This window comes from Pocillopora verrucosa, chromosome 10 (assembly GCF_036669915.1).
Source record: "Pocillopora verrucosa isolate sample1 chromosome 10, ASM3666991v2, whole genome shotgun sequence".
Lineage (NCBI taxonomy): Eukaryota > Metazoa > Cnidaria > Anthozoa > Scleractinia > Pocilloporidae > Pocillopora > Pocillopora verrucosa.
In genome coordinates this window covers 15,971,103-15,987,529 of record NC_089321.1, presented here as the reverse complement: position 1 = coordinate 15,987,529, position 16,427 = coordinate 15,971,103, and the positions used below count along the sequence as shown (strand labels likewise).

The 16,427-nt window shown below is 36.1% G+C and overlaps 1 protein-coding gene across 3 annotated transcripts; it reads left to right on the top strand.

Annotated features, from left to right (window-relative positions):
- Window positions 1-927: 927 nt before the first annotated feature.
- LOC131785775 (glutamate [NMDA] receptor subunit 1) lies at window positions 928-15,469 on the top strand. 3 transcript variants are annotated; one of them, XM_059102721.2, is made up of 7 exons: window positions 928-1,010; window positions 1,395-1,479; window positions 8,501-8,994; window positions 9,959-10,536; window positions 11,265-12,216; window positions 13,116-13,279; window positions 13,709-15,469. In XM_059102721.2, the coding sequence occupies exons 3-7, from the start codon at window positions 8,614-8,616 to the stop codon at window positions 14,145-14,147; spliced, it is 2,514 nt and encodes an 837-aa protein (XP_058958704.2). In that variant the 5' UTR covers window positions 928-1,010; window positions 1,395-1,479; window positions 8,501-8,613; the 3' UTR covers window positions 14,148-15,469. The 3 variants fall into 3 exon arrangements, with proteins under 3 accessions (XP_058958704.2, XP_058958711.2, XP_066029869.1); XM_059102728.2 differs by lacking the exons at window positions 928-1,010; window positions 1,395-1,479 and adding an exon at window positions 5,561-5,642; XM_066173772.1 differs by lacking the exons at window positions 928-1,010; window positions 1,395-1,479 and adding an exon at window positions 5,705-5,842.
- The last annotated feature ends 958 nt before the right edge of the window (window positions 15,470-16,427 follow it).

Here is a 16,427-nt window from a genome sequence, read left to right as displayed (position 1 = left end):
ATTTTAAGTTTCAAGACAATTTGAAGATTCAAAATACATATTACGTACTAAAATGCGAAAGTTATATACCACAAAATTGATAAATAGGCCTGAAATGAAATTCTATCTTGTTATTGATTATACGTTGCCTAGCACGTGACTAAAATCTACCCAGGCGGAGATCCAAAATGACGGTGGCAGTCGTGGCTTAGTTATATCAGTCAAAACTCGTCCCCGTTTGTCTCATTTGATAAAGAAGGATTCATTAATGTTTTCATTAAGACAGTATTGCCTTTATTTTTAATATTTACAATGATAGACAGTAAATTTCACTTTTCATCCACATTTACTTCCAACCTTTTCTTTTGAACCAGAAACAAAAATGATATACGTTTAAAACACATTACATCATCCACCCTTGTCAAATGTAATAGCGTGATCATTTCAATTGTAATGCCTTCTTATCCCAACGTTACTTTGTTTCTTTGCTAAATTAGCGAACACTGAACTACTGTTCGTACCCTAGATATGACAATCAGCCACAAAATTCCCTAAACCAGATAACATTAAGCATAATCCAAAAAAATCATGTGTCAATTCACGAGTTTGCTTACAGAGCACTTTCATTTAATCTTAGATGATACTGAACAGGTTTTTGCGAAGTTGAAAACAAAAGCTATCGTCGGTATGGATATGTCGAGGCATAAGGTTAAGTTTCGTCTGAATTGAAATTGAAATGGAGCCATGCTAAAACACACAAATTTTTTTTCTAATAGATTGCATATTTCTTTGTCAGCCTGGCTTGACACAAACACAGTTTTGGGGAAACATCAGTCAGCTTGCTAATTAAAAACAGTAATAAACGGCCCCCTCAAACGATGTATAATAAATAAGTAGGGTTTTTTATATTAAGGCCTTCGTATTTTTTTTTCATTGTTTTGGATATAAGTTGTACAACTGGGAGACGAAAAGATGTCTCCTTCGCAAAAATGTTCAATTCTGCATCAGCTGATTTTGGACAATCAATTAAGGTTTGAATTTTCACCCTTTTTTCATCCTAGTTTGTTCAGTTAAGGTTTTTTTTTTTCAAGAATATCTTAGCGGCTGCTAATTTGTATTCAGAAAAATATCACGTTGTAAGAATAGGCTACTAGCATTTTTCAAATGATAATTATTAGCTATTTTGTTTTCTCTTTTATTTCACAAGGCTTGTTCCCGGAAGGGGGCACTCGACTTTTAACAGAATCATTAAATTGTTTTCGTTTTAATTTGTTTGAATATTTCTTGGATCAATAGAGTCTCCACTTAAGGTACAAAAGCCATTTAAGGAGTGATTTTCGGGGCATTAAAAACTGCGACGGAAGAGTTGATATTGTGATGAGCTCTCACTGGTGTTAATATGGTTTAATATTTAGTGATGTGAACGGCTCGTTTATCTGACTGATGAAAAGAACGACTCGATGCTGCGGCCTTCACGAACGACCGTGCATAAAACATGAGGTACGTTCAGCAGGACATTTCAGCTGTAACACGCTTTTTCTCATAAGATACCTTGTATTAATGCCCATGAAACAAATACGATACCTTTACGAGCAGAAGAAAGGGCACCCTTTTAAGTAACAGTTATGAAAGTTATACCCGAATTGAAGACCACAAAACAGTTGTCATACGTGATATGCCAACATCTTTACAATTATATTTGTTATTCGCTTTAGGAGTTTTTCCCTTACGTACAATTTTTAATCACCGCCGCGCTTCGATTGCTTTCCGTTTAAAACTTTGGCAGAAAATAAGCGCGCCTGAATTTTAAAATTTTATTTCAAACATGTAAATATATAAAGAAAAAGGCTTCAAACAATTGGCAATTTGTTAAAGAATGAATTCTTACTTTTTCAGGAGGTAAACACCTAAAAATAACATCGGCGTAGCAAGACATGCAGCTTAGGCAAACGTTTGACTCAAAATCTCTTACCTTTATTACATTTGATTTATCGGGAACATTTTTATTTTACTTTGCAAGATTTTAAAGAAAACTGTCGGGCCTTATGGAACACATAGTTTTCGTAGTAGACTTACATGCATATTTAATTTCAGAACTAAATGGATCTGTTTTAGTCTCAGCAAACATCTTAAAAATCAAAGAAACTTCGATTATCGGATTGCGTTCCTCATGATTATTTGTTTGTAGTTTCGCCGAAAACTATTGGTTTCGTCATCTTTTACACAAGCACTAGAGGTGTTATGAACTGGATTAAAGCAAAATACATGAAAACATTCGCGTTTACAAATGCTTTTAATGCCTGCAATCAATAATTATCGAAATCCCATTTTCACGAGAACATATTCCGAGTGAATCAACAGTCACCCTTCAGTAGTAAATTCTTAAATAGTGATACCAGGGGCATATAAGAAAATATGCATTGAATAAACCCTGGAAAAGAAGAGAAGTTTCTCAGAAACTTAGTTGTTAGACGGTTATAATACTCTGTTATCGCATATTTATCAAATGGACGCTTTTGCATTTTGCTGGAAAAAATTTATAGGCCGAATGTGATGTATTTACAGCGTCTGCTGTTTATTCTAAGAAAGGTTATCGAAGAATTACCGAAGCATCTCAATGGAAGTATATTTCTAAGATGCTTGAAATCGAATCTCAGTTTAAAAAAAGGAATTACTCTTGAATCACCAAACTATTTGGTCTAACTTTCGTAACTAAAAACGAAAGGAATTTAGAAGTCAGAGTTAATGATTAACTTTTCAAATTTGCTGCGAAACACGTTGTCATTCCTTCGACTATGAATCGCATGAAACAAGGTGCAATCAAAAACAGTGTTGTTGACTACTTGATTTTTTCAGAAAAAAATTCCCATTACTTATTATTCATTTACAACCTCACACCGCGAAATGCATAATTCATAGCTTCAATTTCCCACAAAAATTGAGAAGTCATTCTCTCAAGAAAAGTAGGGTGGCCCTTCCAATACTTGTCTGGAAAGATCTCATTTAAATCAGTGTTAAACTCGTTCCCCATTTGCACACATGAGTTGTTTACTATTTCATTCAGTCTTCATGACAACGGTTTTTGTTATTATTATTGTTATTGTTATTATTTTTACTAGTATATTTATTGTTACGATCATTGTCATTATTATTCTTATTACTACTACTACTATCGCCATTATTATGTTATTGTTAGTTGTTTCAAAAGAACTCTGGTTTGCAATCTAACGGGGTCAGCTAGGAAAAAAGGTTTTTTTGATTATACTACTTCGAAAAAGAAGGAAATGCGAACGTCTTGGGAAACACACTTCCACTCCTCTCTGACCTACTAAAGATAACTTCAGTGGGACTGACATATCTCAAACCACACTTTGATTGCACCTCTCTGTTTCTTCCCCTTCTCTTGAATGATAAGATCAGTTCAAAGTCAACCGCATCATAAAGATTACTGAGATATTTCACTCAAAAAATCCGCATAGCTTTGATCCTCAGTAAGGTGAGAATCCACTAAGTTAAATATGTAAGTTTATTTCGGGAGACTATGTCTATAAGCTCGACATCGGATCACAATGGATTCGCGACGCTTTATTGGTCAAATCTGATGTTTATGTTCATGAACTACATTTTGTTGTTCCACGCGCTTGCTTCTGCGAAAAATTTATTGAGCCAGTTTCAAATACTTTTTTATTTTTTATATCTAAACTGGAATTTCATCATTGGCAATTGTGCATAATCGTGATGGAGGAACACCAATTGTAAATAGCTAGCCACTTTAATTTTGTCTGTCAGTACACTTTTTCAGGATGGGGTGCATCATTACAGCAAAAGAGTGCGCAGTCGAACCTTTACTGAGCGGTCATCCACGGGAATAGAAGTATTGTAAAAATCGTTGAAAAATAATTTAATTGAAATATTATTCTTATACCCCTTCACATCAAAGCTTAAACATTTTTTAAAGTTGTTTTGTTAAACGCAGTTTAAATTTCTTTTTCGTCGAAACTACTTAACTGAATATTTTTTTACTTAAATGTCAGTAACACATTGGAAATGCAAGTAAGCTGAGTATTTGAATCCTATGGAAAATGAAGTTTTTCAGTTCTCTGTTTATGATTTTCATTTAGTAAGAACCAGTTTAACAAAATATGTTTTGCTGGTGTGAATAGGGCAGTAGTTTTATTTTTTAGTGGCTGCGCCTTCGGTGAGCTTTTGATACAGGTGAAAAACAATAGAAAAAAGGCCACGGAGATTTAGTAAAATGTGAACAGAGGTAGAAATTACAGTATTTTAGTGGAGAAAATTTCGGGACTTTGTAAACCGACCGCTGAACAAAGGGTGACTGGTCGACTGTAATTTCCCTCATGGCCCTATGTGGTCTGTGTATCAGTTTATGCAATCACAACAAATAAAATGTCTGTACACGACCTTGTCAATCCAATTTAAGCCACTGAAAAGAGATATTTACACTTTGATTGCCACATGTAAACAAAATAAGTCTCTCTCGCTGATCAGAGGCTAGAGATCCACAACTCGATAAATCAATTAATGTCAACTAATGCCTTTACAATGGTTGTTTAAAATTTAATCTTTATGATAACTGTTGAGGTGAAGCTGAGCAATGCCGCTAGCTCAAAAAACAAAATGAAAATTAGCGAATCGTGTTTGAAAATAAATTGATATCGATTCGGCATAATAAGGCAATGTAAATCTCTATTGAATTATTTGAGTATTTTCAAAACGAAACGAAATGAAAAAAGTAAAATTGGTGGGGAATGTTACAACCAAGCTCACATTGATATTTATTCTTTCTAGCTATTTAATTGCATTCAATTTCCAGATGGTTTCCTTAACTTCCTCAGCGTGATATAAGTTCAGGCAAAAGAAAAACTCAAAATATCGCTTTATCCATTCATTTACTGATATCTAGTTCGATCCAAAATAGCGGGGAAAATTGGAAAAACATCGTCGCAAATGGTAATTTTTGATTAAGGATCTAACGTTAAAGTTTTAGCTTTGATTAAGGGTATATCAATCGTTCAAAAAGCGACAAAAGTTTGAGGTATTGCTGTGTTGTTTACCCCGAGAAGAAGCGACTTGTGGCACCGGATAATTGTTTCATGCAAATTTAGAACAAAAGGACTGCATGCTGGGGCGCAAGTGCTATATGCTAATCGTTTGGAAAAATTTCCCCTATGATTTGGAGTTATGAGTGGGACAACACTACTTTTGCTTGAATATACATCATCAGTCAGGCTTTAGATGTAATTTTATTCGTTGATGGTTATTGCCTTGATTCACACCAAAGTGCGAATTTGTTCAAGCACTCGACAATCAAAACATTCTCACCTCAAGTGGCTGGATATCACTCAGAAATTAAAGCTTTTAAACCTATGATATACAGCACGAGTATTCATTGTGGGAAGCTAAAAAAGAATTGAGATCAAGTATTCACTTTGCCAACAGAAAGGAAATTGAAGGCTGCGACTTCGCTGACACATTAGTATTTTTTTTATTTCTAATCAAACGTGTCTGGTACTTCGCGTGGATCTTCTCGTTCCATGCCGTGATAAGCATGTGGCGTGGCGGCTGTCCAGATTGATTTCTTTCTAGCCAAACTACAACGACATGATATGAGCGTAACATGGCTAGATTGTTACATAAGCAAGGTACTGTCCTTTTCTTAAACATAATTTCGTGGACTCAGTAACCAAGATCGAATTGGTGTCTTCGTGTTTTGCCAATTTACTGGTACTGCGTTTATTAGGATTGATCCATATAAATGCAAGTGCGACAAAATCGCAGACCAATCAATTGAAAAGATGCCACATTTCATTGCGAAGCAAACATTCTGATCCAGAGTATGTCTGTGAGTACAATTAATGTCTTAATGCTCATTTAAGATACGAATTTTGAATACCATCGCATTTTATTTCAAGTATTGAAGTTTCCGCAAGGAAAAAAGTTTTGAATTATGTCCATAAGTAAATTCTTATTATGGTTGAGCTTATTAATATAACTGATGTGTTAAATCTAAAATTGCGTCACATCTGTTTATCCTCGAGCATAAAGTACAGGATTGTCAGATATCTTCCACACGGGTAAACCAAAATTTTTGCCTAAAGTGTGACAGCTGGATAGAACTGTAATAATCCAACAGGAAGTCAGCAATTTAGGCAATTAGATGAAGACAAAATATCATAGATGGAGATCGAATGTTATTTGGATTAATTGTTTTCGCTACGTATGATGAATACGTCTTGCACTTTGCACCAAATTTTAAAGATTTTCTAATTGATTTTACCAGTGGGGTGCTGCTGCTGTAAGGCATTTTATGTCTGTATCGAGGACTGTCAAATGTATTTATTAATTCTTCTCTTGACATCAACAATATGTCAACGATCCAAGAGGCGCAAGGAAAAAGTTTAACTGAGAGTACAACTGGGTGGAAAAGGAAGTTGTCAAATTGAAAACTTTTTAATCATTATTGTTTTAGTCAAACTTACCATTTAAATCGTGAACATTAAATCTGTTATTATTGTTAAGTGATGTTATTGAAGGGTTAGACCTATCATCTCTTTTAATTATTTCCACTAATTTGAATTTTTGCCCCATGGCTTTTATCTCCAAAGTTATGGATTTAAGATCAATCTCTCCTTACAATCTAAATAGACCACCAAACAAACATAAGAATCCGCTTAAGATTAAATCAACTCCAACGGAGAATTACTCATGAGAATATCTGAGTTTAGTATATAATAACACAGTAGATACTGTTGAAGGAGCTCTCTGATTGGCTACTCAAACTCCGCATATCCTTTGCTATTCCGAGAAACGCACGCGGGATCTGCGCCCTTAAATATTGTCAACGTGGTTGCAGGAATAAATGAGCTAAATTATATTTTTTGGGTTTATTATCACACTTTTTAGAACCATTATACTAAAACGACTATTCACCTTAGTGTTGGCGGTTAGCGGTGGATATTTTCCTTGCCACTTCGCAGCTTGGTAAATATCCATCACCAGCCACCTCTAATTCGGTGACTGGTGTTCAAAAAATTGCCGGTTTTTGAAAATGAAGGGCTTATGGAGCGAGGTTTTTCAACAAGAATCGTAAAATAACGATAATGTTAATCAAAATCTGATAAAGAAACAATAGTTAGAGATACTTTTAAAGAAAGAAAGGGGAAAAAAAGAGAACATTCTTAATAGTTGCTCTATTGCATGAGACGTCGCTGCAAGAAATCCGGAGTTTATGGCTGTCTCATCTTTTTTGGCGATTGTTATCTTTCCACTTATTTTTTTTTTCTGTTAGGTGTATACATGTGCCAAATTGATTGTTATCTAAACATAGTGGGAACAAAATTTCAATTTATAGTGTTTTACTCGAATTTTATTGTGCATTACCAACCCTAACTCTTCTAGTCTCCTAAGACCATAACCATGAAATAATGGAACAGGGTTAGAATTTGTGAACGGGCTTCTGTCACGCAGTAACATACTTTTTCCAGAAACCAAAGCTGTAAGGATACTGGTTTCCGTGATGCGATCATTTAAGGTTGCATTTCATTAAATCTAATTTAAAAAGAATAAGTGTAATTTTTTTCAAAGAAATATTTATGGGAGTGTTATTGTTTTAAATATAGGTAATTCAAAGACAAAAGATAGAATGTTTTTCTCGCGTCCACACTGCCCTCAAATTATTTTACGGCCGTTACAGTCAAGTTGATCGGATTGTTTGTTGTTTACTGAGGTTTTTTGGGTTGTGTATCATTACTTAAGAATAACGAAAAACAACGCATTGTTAGGTATATCGGCCCATGTTTAGTGTTCACTTTCAAATCCCAGTACGAAAGATTATGAAATAATTTTCTTTAAGATCTTCTGTCAAAAATAATTTTAGTAGGAAAAACGAGCTCATGATTGATTGTTGATTTGTTTCCGGTTCAGTCGTAAACAGTTAGGAACCACATCTATTTAAAAGATGCAATCTATAGTACGGATGACGGTTTTTCTTTAAGAGAGGTTTGCAAGACGCTGTTATGTGAAGATTTTACTCTTAAGATTTTTTCGTCCGCAAACACAGCAACACGGAAATTTAGGTTGATAAAATCTTTTTTCATACCTTCCTCTTAAGTAGTCAATTAACTGTCTTCTGTTTGCCACCAGAAGTGCGGTTTTATTACAGACAAACATGTTATCTGGTAATGTAAATATACCCGTAGAACCTAATCAACAACGACTTGGACATATTCAGCGAGAAATTTCTACATTATTAAAGAGATAAAAAGGAGTGATTGTGTTTTTACACAGATATCTTTAACACTTCTGGCTAAATGTAGCCGGCTTTCCGTGAAGTCCAGATTTGGATTTATGCTCTCTCATCCAGCGAGGATCTTTAATTTGGTTTACGTTGACATTCCTTGGTTAAATGATACTGGTAGTTTGGTTTTGTTGTGAATATTTAACCCAGAAAATTTAGGAATGAAACGCTTTCCTTTTTTTTTCAAACATTTTTTTTTCATAGGAAAAGGCACGTATTACATTGATGTCTGACAACTGAAAGCAGTGTCATTTGCCAAATCTACTCAAGGAGGTTTACTGCAGATATGAAGTGATGGTTTGTGAGGTAGAAACGGTATGAGCTTTCCGGAAAATACAGCATTGGCCGTTTTTTTTATAAGCACATTGTACTTTGCATTTTCGCATGGAAACTGCAACTTTCGAGAAAAGGGATCATTTGGCATTATTGGAGTCTTCGATTTCGCCGATTCGTCCTCTAAAGAAGCTTTTGAGAACGCCACATCAAGTCACAATTCTAAGGAGTGTGTTCCCAAGTTTATGAACAGAACTCTTCTTCTTAAAAGCGACGCGAGTGTTTCGGAAATTATAGAACTTGCTCAGAATGCACTACAACCTGGTCTTTGTTTTATGGTGTATGCAGCCGAGGATAGCAAGGCTAGAATAGTCCTTGAATTTGCAATTACCCAAGGGGTAAATGTTATAACAGCTATACCACCGGTATGTATGATTGCCAGGACCTTTTATAATTGTCACAAAACCCGACTGAATAAGGGTAGGGATAGTCTGCACGAAAGGAAGGACACTTCCTAATGTTCTCTTTAGTGCATTAAGAGGAAAGATGGGAATTTTCTGAAGCATTCTATTTGCATTGTTACAATGATAACACCGAATGACCAGAAATCTTTATAAATGACGCCAAGTTTCCTTGGAATCCCCTGTGAACATGTAGGTAAAGAATTGACAGTTAATTTCTTCTTGAACGTGGTTTGCCCAAAAGCGCTACAAAAATCTCGCGGGAAATACTAACTGGACATTCCAAACCAGTGATTATTGTTTAATTTTAAAAACGTGGGGCTCGCTGTTAAAACGAACTTTTAGTTTTGTCGAGAGTTAAATGTGTTAGTCTCTTTATTATGCGAATTAAAAACTATGGAAAAAATGAAAAATTAATAAAAGTATAATCATTTTCAACTGCAAACGGCGACTTCCCCAGACGAGAGGTAGCTTGCACTATTTGTCAGAGAGAGAGAGAAACTTGTTATACGATTAAGGTGTTCAGATGAGCATCGTGTAACATGATGTCAGTATTGGTAGTTCCCCTGCCTATGGCATAGATTCACGTCTATCCTGGGTGGAAGAGTCAATAAGTAGCATTATTTTGGGGGGCTTAATCTTTCTAAAATAATTGATCACGTTGTCTCCAGTTATAGTTTATTTCATGAATGACTAACAAAACAATATTTTTGGTTTATTACCTAGAAAACTCGGAAAAAAAAAAGAAAAAACAAGAAATGATAACAGCCCTAGCCAACTATGCTTCATTTATTTCAATTAATTAGTGCAACGCTCCTGTAGATTCTAAATCAGCAATTTGAAAGATAGCTCAAAATTTTATAATTAGTTTTTTGTGCGCTTTTTCAACCTCTTGTCACGTAATTAATATATTTTTTTTATTCTATAGTTTTACCCGAATTACCAATACACTGGGATACATCAGAGTTATGATCCGGCCCATGTTTCCAGCATAAATACAGTTTCAAGCACGGTGACGAAGAGAGACGCCCTCTTAGCACTCTTAGGAAAGTTAAACTGGAAAAAATTTTTGGTGGTGACGGATAGTGAGCCCAGCTCAAATTACTTCGTAAATTTATTGAAGGAATCCCTTCATCCAAGGAATTTGAATTTGACAGAGTGGCTGGTATACAATGAAGATAATTTTGATTATTTTGAAAAAAAATTAGAGACTGATTCTAGTAATATCATTTTGGTTACGAATAATCTTTCACTCGCTGAACAGATACTCAGCGTAAAAGAAGATTTTCCATCTTGGACTTGGATTTTCCTCTGTGATTTGGATGTCGGAAGCTTAGGCTCCCAATGGCATTGGGATTACGTTTATACCATAACTCCAAAATATTCTCTTAAGGTTAAGCTTAGTGATTTTGTGGACGATGCAGTGAGCTCAATTAGTCACACCGTAACAGGAAATGGACGCAAAGGGAAAGCCTTCTCTTGCCCAAAAATTTGTACATTTAGAAGGTAAAAAAAACAATTTGTGTTTAGATATTTACCAAATCGACATTGATTTAATGTGTTCTGTGGTCTGTACTCTGCGTCCCGTAGGTCCGCGACGTTTTAACCATTGTTATGTCGAATATCGTTGTCGATAAGAGTACAGACCACGCGAAACCACTTTTGATTTGTTTTTTACCTCAAGATCGATGTAAAAATTTTAAGACATCTACATTTGTGAGGTGATAAAGACATTTCGTGACAAGTTGACGCGAGTGGCATTTTTTTATATTCCGACATTACTGATAATTGTGGAGAAAGAATCTCTCTCATTCTGTAAAAGTACCAGTGCAAATTGCTAAGGATTCTTTGAGTCACTTGAAATAAGTAAGTAACGGTTAAAAGATTCAAGAAATCACTTACTAGATGCAAGATGTTAGATAGATGCTGGACGAAGAAGAGCGTCATGTCTTAAAAAAATAATTTAATGTAATTATTCATTTTGCCTTAGAGAGCAATACATTCGCTTTCTGAATATCGTCACATAAGAAATCCTAATAGTGAAAATGGTGACATATTCTCGTCCATAAGAGCTACTTCTTACAGTTTACAAAACAGAAACTACAACTAAAGCCAGCTAACCTATTTTTCCAGCAATCTAATTGAACCTTGTCTCGGGACCATAATTTAATGCTATTAAAAGTAGGTTATTATCGAAATGATACCGAAAATGATGTGTCTATTCTCCTTTTCAGACTTCTATCTGAAGTAAACTTTCACGGTTCTTCAGATCCTGTTGAGTTTGATCAGCAGGGCAACCGAGTGCCCCTTCGCTACGATGTTAACAGAATGGAGTACAACGAAGATCAGGATATGTATGAACTTGAACATCTTGGTTATTGGTCTAATGGCAAGCTCTCAATGGAGAAAAAAGGAGAAGACCTTAAAATCCTTCTAAACGAGTACCCACCCAATGTTATGTCCCAACCGAAAAAAGTTGGCGAACCATGCCAGCCTGGCTCTATGTTGTGCTCTAAAACTGTCGAAGGAGAGGAGATAAAGCGTTGCTGCTATGGCTTTGTAATCGATGTGTTAGAAGTGATATGCAACGAGATGGAAAAAGTTCCAAAGTTATTGTTTAGTCTAGACGGACAATATGGAATTTACGATGAAGCAAATAACAGTTGGAATGGCGTGGTTTCAGAACTACTTAGTGGAAGGGGTGATATAAGCTTTGATCTCTACATAAGCTCTCGCAGGGCCAATGTTGTCGATTTTACTGAACCGTATATGCCTTCAGGAATTCGCCTTTTGGCAAAAGAGAAGAAACGTGAAGACAATCAAATTTACTGGGTGTCTTATCTTAGACCTTTCACTCCTCCAGTTTGGCTTACTCTGCTTGGAAGCTTAGGTATAATGATTATCTTCCTATGGGCAATGGACAAGATTAGTCCGATCAGAGGATCAAAGAAGCTGTTCCATCCAAACTCTTCATTTGGTCTCGACAACGCAGTTTGTTTCGCTCTCGCTCTTGCGTTTGGTCGCCCAGCGGACGAGTCAAAACCAAAAACTAATGGCGCTAGGCTTGCGTCAGTTGCATTTGGAATGGCAATGTTGGTTTTTGTGTCAACATATTCGGCTAATTTGGCTGCTTTTCTCATCGTTGATGATAAAAGTCCCCCTGTGGAAGACATTTACGACATCAAGGTACATCTTACACATAATTGACCTTGCTTAAGTAGCTTTATCTCTATTTTTTTTGTTTTTCGTTCTTTCCCGCCTTAAATCAGTAGATGGAGTCGGTTTGTCTCTAAGTAGCTTGAGTCTCTTCCTGATTAACACGGTTCATGCACAGTTTGAGACACCCAAGATAAAATGACAGGTAAGCTTGGAAAGTCTGGATAGGATTCCAGTTCCCTAACCTCACTTTTGCCATATTGTTGTATATGCGCAAAAGGACTTTTGATATAATTTTGGCCCGTTAAAAGAATTCCAATTTCAGCAGTACACTGATGGTTTTAGTAGCTATTACCGACACTTTGAATACTATGCAAGTAGATTATTGACTGTCACATTGGAAGTTAACCTGTTTTAATGAGTAGCAACATTACAAGGAAACAAAAATAGAAGAAGACTTTAAGACGAGGAATGATCTCAAGTTTATGTTCTTAATACGTTAATTAATTAATTAATTAATTAATAATTGAATTATTGAAAAATGTAATTTCAAATCGGTAAATTTGTTAAAAAAATTTGATAGTTTCGAAATACTTAAACATATATGAACTATGTAATGGGCCGCGCTCACCGCAGAGTCTCTGTGGCTCAGTGGTAGAGTATCGGAGCGCGGAATCGGAAGGTCTGAAGTTCGATTCCTCGTGGCGACTTTTCTCTATCCCACGTTTGTGACAAGACGAAAAACATCTTTCTCACTAATACTATTATAATGAAAATAAAGGAGAGTTTCCTAGATTGTAGACAGACGAATTCAAATAATACCTCAAGGTTAAATGCAACAAGGAGCAGTTTCGATTCATTTCTGAATTCTTTTTTTATTTGACCGTAATCTGCCTAATAAATACGTTTTTCTCTCTTCATCAATATAGATTGAGCGACCACCGGATGGCTTTAAGTATGGCACTATTGACGGATCTTATATGGCCGACTACTTCAAGAACAGTGAAAATGCATATTTTCGCCACGTGTGGTATCACATGAAAGAAAACAATGTTAAAAGTCTTCGGGAAGGAGTTGAAGCTGTCAAAACAGGGTTTGAAACTTTTGAATCTTCGAGCACTATTCGTATTTTTTTCTGTGCTTGAAAATTATGCCAAAAAAAACGAACTTGAATGTACATGTAGGCGATAGATAGAGGCACAAAATATCAGTTATCTAGCAACCATGTCAACTGATTAGACCAAAAACATTGGACATCAATCACCTAATTACTTATCAATTTGGGTTATTGAAATGAAAGAATGATCAACCTCTGGCAGTGAAAAACGAGTTATGGCTTTTTTAAGCCCCCGCTTGCTTTTCCACTATTATCAATAATGAGTTATTAAGGGAAATCATCTAGATATAAGGTTACCGTTACAAAATTAGAGAAAAAATTCATTTTGGAAAATAAAACACAACATACACACAAAAACAACAATATTACAAACCTCATATCACTTTGCTTGATTTTTATGAACAGGAGTCTGGACGTTTTCGTCGCAGATCACGTGGGCCTGGAATACGAATCAAGGAATGATCTTCATTGTGAACTCAGAGTTGTTGGTGAACCTTTTGCAATGTCTGGAGCATCCATTGCTGTTAAAAAGAACAATCCTTTGTTTATCCAAGTATCAGAAGCTCTTCAAAAGATCAAAGCTAAAGGACTGACGGACTTCATCCAAGAATTCTGGGTATCCAAGTATAAATGCCCGAGGGAAACTCCTCCAGCTCAACTTAAGGTAGAAGACCTAAGTGGACTCTTCTTGCAACTCACCATAGCAATGATCGGGTGCATACTAGGTACATTGTGTCAGAGGATTTTTCTACAAATGAAAGAAAAGTGGACTAGAAAAAATAACGAGGATGTAGATGAACAGGATGCGAGGCAGGAATTTGCACAGACAGAAACACTTGTGTGAGACAAGGTTGTTTCCTGAGAATTTAGTATAGAAGTCTTAAAGAATTTCAGGATAGACGGAAAAGTCCATTTGCGAGTTTGGCGCATCATACAGTCCAAAATGAACGCGACTAGCCGATAGGAATGTGAAGAACCACATGATAGCGAGTGTTCGGTAATTGCAGTGTGGTGTCTGTGTCCGTAATGTAGAGGCGTAGAAACGTTACGGAATAGTCTGCAAGTATATCATTATTGGTCTCTTAGCCCTTGATGGACCAACAAAATCGATCTTGTTACGCTTTCCATGATCCAGGAGCGAACCATTCTTCCATAATGGAGCTATAAGCTTCTGGCTTGCTCCATCTTCCCTTCATGCTACCTGGAGTATTCAGTTGTAAAAATTGTTAAGCCCCATCGAGCTTTTTTCCTTTCTTATATGCATACCATCTGTTAGGACGAGCGAGATCAACTTTTCTTCACGTGTAGATGGTATTAGAAAATCATTGTAACTAAAAATTAAATACCCATGGCATAAAGAAATCTTGATGTATCGAGGATATATACTATTTTAAGGTGTCCATAAGTAACCGGATTATTTATTACCATTAGTTCCTAATATTGGAATTGCTGTTTGATTGAACCTGACTTACACTTTCCCAAGAATGACATAACGACATGAAGAAGAGAACATTTTTTTCCCATTGTCATAGAAGTCTATGTTGTTGTTGAACTTTTGCTGCTTGATCGTCATGTCTGCTTGTTCACACTACTAACACAATGATACAGCGATCTCTTTCAGTTGTTACGTCTTTGTGTTGCCAGTATGAACCAAGGTTATGTCACTCTGTCATTCTTACTATTTTGCCCGTTTATCATTACACTTTCATATTCACACAAATGTTATAACGACATAATAACCTTCGTTACGTTCATGTCATGATGCAAGAACTGGTTTGAAACAAGAACTCCAACGGTTATGTTGATTGGGTGGTTTGATCGTCCAGAGAGGATTGTTTTCGGTCACAAAGTATATACCACTAAGCGAGGGGTGGTTTTCGTGCAACCTGATTGGCTGGCAATGATTGGCAAGTTCTTTTCAAAGCTGAGCAGCTGAAGAGACAAAATCGCCCGTCGAGAGTTTAGTTTCAGACCATGTTTTTGGTGTATTGACAGAAATACGATTATTTTTTTGGTACTTGTGTGGTATATACGAAAACAATTATTTACCTCGGAGTCGTAAAAAGTGCTGGATCTTTACCTCACCTCTGCAGTAAAAGAAGTAACATGGACATTCGAGGATAGTTATCTTAATTCAATAAAGTTGTCATTAGTAGAGCTACACAACAGGAATTGAGTAATATCAAAACTAACATGGAATGTTTTTTACCTTTCTGTAAAAACTGCAATCTGTTAATGTTTCAGATCTCACTTCAAGAATGAAATTTTCAGGGAAGTGATTTAATCTCCTTTTCTAAAATGTGATACAAACTCTATCATAAAAAATAATTCACTGATACGAGAGAGAAAGATAAGACGAGTTAGGAATTCGGCTTGCTGAGGCGTTTTAGAAGCAAACAAACAAACAAAAATGAGTAATAGATGAATAATTTTATGTTCTCGTATAATTCACGGCCAGAAGAGATGCAATTAAAGTCATCTTCACTCTCTCGAGAACATTCTGCAAAAATTGGAATAAATGAAGATCTGTGGCGTTCCGGACTCTTAAGCCCCATATATATGGTCTCGGGTACCCGAGACAACCCTCCCCCTGAGACAACTTTACAGTGTTTACATGAAATTTAACACCTGCTGACCCTCATTCGGCCAGGTTACATATTCGAAAAAATGGCGGACGGCAGGAAAAAAATATCTGTAAACATTCTGGTCATGGCGTGTGCACGCATTTTCTGTTCGAGTTGTCTCGTCTCGGGTCGGCGAGACAAGGTGTTTACATGAGGAAAAGTTGCCCGCCTCACCCCCCCTAGTTGTCTCGTGTCTCGTGTACCTGAGAAGAGTTTATAACTTCATGTAAACGGTTGGCTGAATTTTTTATAAGAAATAAGTGAAGAGTTAGCTCGCCCAGGGTAACTCGGGGGGAGGATTGTCTGTGGTACCCGAGACCATGCAAATGGGGTCTTATTATGTAATAGGCAGCTTGCATCTTCAAAGACACAAACATTCCATAGAACTTGTCCTTTAAATGAAAACTGCGTCACTGAAATCGGTAAGTTCGCTAGCTGCTGGCCAAAAATAAAGTGTTAGAAGAAAGTTTATAACTTCCGAGCTTTGTGTCACGATCAGC

Bases quoted from the DNA above. Each gene is read 5' to 3' on its own strand.
- LOC131785775 (XM_059102721.2), top strand. From the start codon at position 8,614: ATGAGCTTTCCGGAAAATACAGCATTGGCCGTTTTTTTTATAAGCACA. The intron at 10,537-11,264 runs GTAAAAAAAACA...TCTCCTTTTCAG, and splicing joins AAAATTTGTACATTTAGAAG to ACTTCTATCTGAAGTAAACT. The intron at 12,217-13,115 runs GTACATCTTACA...TCATCAATATAG, and splicing joins AAGACATTTACGACATCAAG to ATTGAGCGACCACCGGATGG.